Source organism: Orycteropus afer, unplaced genomic scaffold, assembly GCF_000298275.1.
Source record: "Orycteropus afer afer isolate SDZICR_OR568_19922 unplaced genomic scaffold, OryAfe1.0 scaffold00419, whole genome shotgun sequence".
NCBI classification, from domain to species: domain Eukaryota; kingdom Metazoa; phylum Chordata; class Mammalia; order Tubulidentata; family Orycteropodidae; genus Orycteropus; species Orycteropus afer.
Genome location: NW_006922006.1, coordinates 1287009 through 1289627, shown reverse-complemented (window position 1 = coordinate 1289627; position 2619 = coordinate 1287009). Strand labels below are relative to the sequence as shown.

Sequence of the window (2619 nt, the reverse complement as noted above, 5' to 3'; positions counted from 1 at the left end):
GCCAGGTCCCAGTCCTGAGCTCAGAACTTTCCTCTTCTACATATTGTAATGTCTAGAATCTACATTGAAATGATAATTACAAATATCTTTAGGAGTACAAATACTTACATGCAGGGAACTGCTTAAATTTTATTTATCTTTGCCAGCCTTACTTTAAGTGAGCTAACAGTGAAATAGAGATCTTCTTTAACTTTCAAAACACCACTTGGTATAGGGAAGGACTCTTCTGTATTGCAAGTAAGGAAATATAGATACAAAGAAGATAAGTCATACTTTACAAAAAGAAAAACTAAGAATCTGTAGATTTAATCTATATGTTTTGTTTGCTGTTTGTTCACCAAAATGTGCTTTCTCTTTTGTCCATAATAATTGGATTTTGGCTGGGCATTAGGTTGGTAGCTAGGAAATATTTTTCCACCCTTGTGGTGAGGTGTAGACTTGGGACTAAGTTCTCACCAAGAGAGGTGAGTGGAAATAAGGACTGCTTCTTCTAGTTAAGGAATTTTAAGACACACGATTTTCTTGTCCTTCTAAATGTCCAAGGCAAGGAAACTGGTCCTTTACTTGCATCCTCATTGTCTTTTCCAAGATTTGAGGGAAAAGGCTCTGCCCAGAGCTCCCTTCACTTCCTTGTTCCGAAGACTGTAGATGAGAGGGTTGAGCATTGGCGTGACAATGGAGTAGAAGACGGAGACCACCTTGTTGAAGCTGATGGAGGAGGCCACCTTGGTGCGGACATACATAAAGAAGAGAGTGCCATAGAAGAGGCTCACCACAGTCAGATGGGCTGCACAAGTGGAGAAGGCCTTCCGGCGCTCAGTAGCTGAGCGCATGTGCAGCAACATCCAAACGATGTTGCCGTAGGACACGGCAATAACTGTGGAGGAGGCCAGGAGCACAGCTAGTGAGACCAGGATGTCTGCAGTCTCCTTCAGGGTGACATCTGAGCAGGACAGGGCTAGCAGGGGAGCGGCATCACAGAAGAAGTGGTCGATGACATTGGGACCACAAAACGTCAGCTGGGACATGAGGTAGATGGGCAACACTGGTGTGAGGAAACCCATCAGCCAACAAGCAGCTGCTAGGCGGACGCAGGTGCCCCAGGACACCAAGGCCCCATACCGGAGAGGCATACAAATGGCCACATAGCGGTCATAGGCCATAGCAGCCAGTAGGAAACATTCAGTTGTCCCAAGGAAGGTAAAGAGGAAAAGTTGGGACAGGCAGCCAGCATAGGAGATGTTCTTGCCTCCATCCACCCCAATGAAACCGGTCAGCATCTTAGGCACTGTGACGGAAGTGTACCAGATTTCAAGGCAAGATAAATGTGTCAAGAAGAAGTACATGGGCCTCTGTAGCTGATGGTCCAAACACACCACCAAGATAATGGCCAAGTTCTCCACCAAGGTGAGCAGGTACATGGTGAGGAAGAGTGTGAAGAAGAGGAGGCGTGCTTCAAATACACCAGGAAAGCCCACCATGACAAACTCTGTTACCTGCGTCCTGTTTTGAGTATATGATTGCATGTGTGGGAGTGAGAAGGCAGTAGATTCATGTTGTTATTGTTGTTGTTATTTGCTATCGAGTCAGCCTCGACTCATAGCGACCCCTCCTTGGGTTTCCAAGGCAGTATCACTACGGAAGTAGGATTGCCCAACCTTCCTTCCGAGGAGTGGCTGGTGGGTTTGAACCGCCAGCCTTCTGGTTAGCAGTCAAGTGCCTTAGCCACTTATGCTACCAGAGCTTCTAGTAGACTCATAGCCTCATAGATAATGAATGCTCAGAGAGAACTTGTGAAGATGTTGGACTGAAGTACCTTTCACTTCAGAACAGGAATGTGAAGTCAAGACACTGTCCCTACTCTCCAGGAATTTCCAGTCTGTGAGGGACTCAGGCAAGCAGACAATTTCAGAACAAAACGAAAAGTGCTACATAGAAATAAGATGGGATATTATGGGAGAACAATAGCAGAGGAACTGACCAGTCTGCAGGAATCAGAGAAATCATCCTTGAGGAAGGGTTGTTGAAGCTGGAACCTGGGGGAAAAAAAAGTACAGGTTACTGAGATGAAAGGTAGAGAAATGGCAAGTATAAAATTCCAGCCAGCAGCAAGAACATTGAACATTTAGAGAACTTGAAATAGAAAAAATTTACCATAGCATTAAGACTTTACCTTCCTGATTGGGCTTTTGTGGCTTCAGATTCGATACTAGGAACTCATGGAGTTGTGAGAATTTAAATTAGATATTTCAAGTAAAGCACTTATTATCATGTTTGGGTCAATAAAAATGGGAAAAAATAAATGTCAAATTGTTCTGGAATATAGTGGTGTTTGGAGAATAAGCAGCCCTAGTGATGCAGTGGTTAAAGCACTTGGCTGCTAACTAAACCCATCCAGTGTTCAAATCTACCCAGTGGCTCCATGCAAGAAAAAACCTGTCAATCTGTTCCTATAAAGATCACAGTCTAGGAAACCCTATGGGGCAGTTCTACTCTGGCCTATAGGGTCAATGTGAATTGGAATCAACTTGATGGCTGTGATTTTGGTTTGGAGGGAGAATGACTGGGGCTGAGGCTCAAGGAGAAGACTAGGACAATATCAGGAAGGGCTAATAACTG

General features: G+C 44.5%; 1 protein-coding gene across 1 annotated transcript; it reads right to left on the bottom strand.

The window, feature by feature from the left end:
• Positions 1-572: 572 nt before the first annotated feature.
• Positions 573-1526, bottom strand: LOC103208218 (olfactory receptor 6Q1-like). Its single transcript, XM_007953896.1, has one exon. The coding sequence runs from the start codon at positions 1524-1526 to the stop codon at positions 573-575; it is 954 nt and encodes a 317-aa protein (XP_007952087.1).
• Between the last annotated feature and the right edge of the window lie 1093 nt (positions 1527-2619).

Excerpts from the sequence above, each read along its gene's own strand:
- LOC103208218 (XM_007953896.1), bottom strand. The coding sequence starts at position 1,526 with ATGCAATCATATACTCAAAACAGGACGCAGGTAACAGAGTTTGTCATG.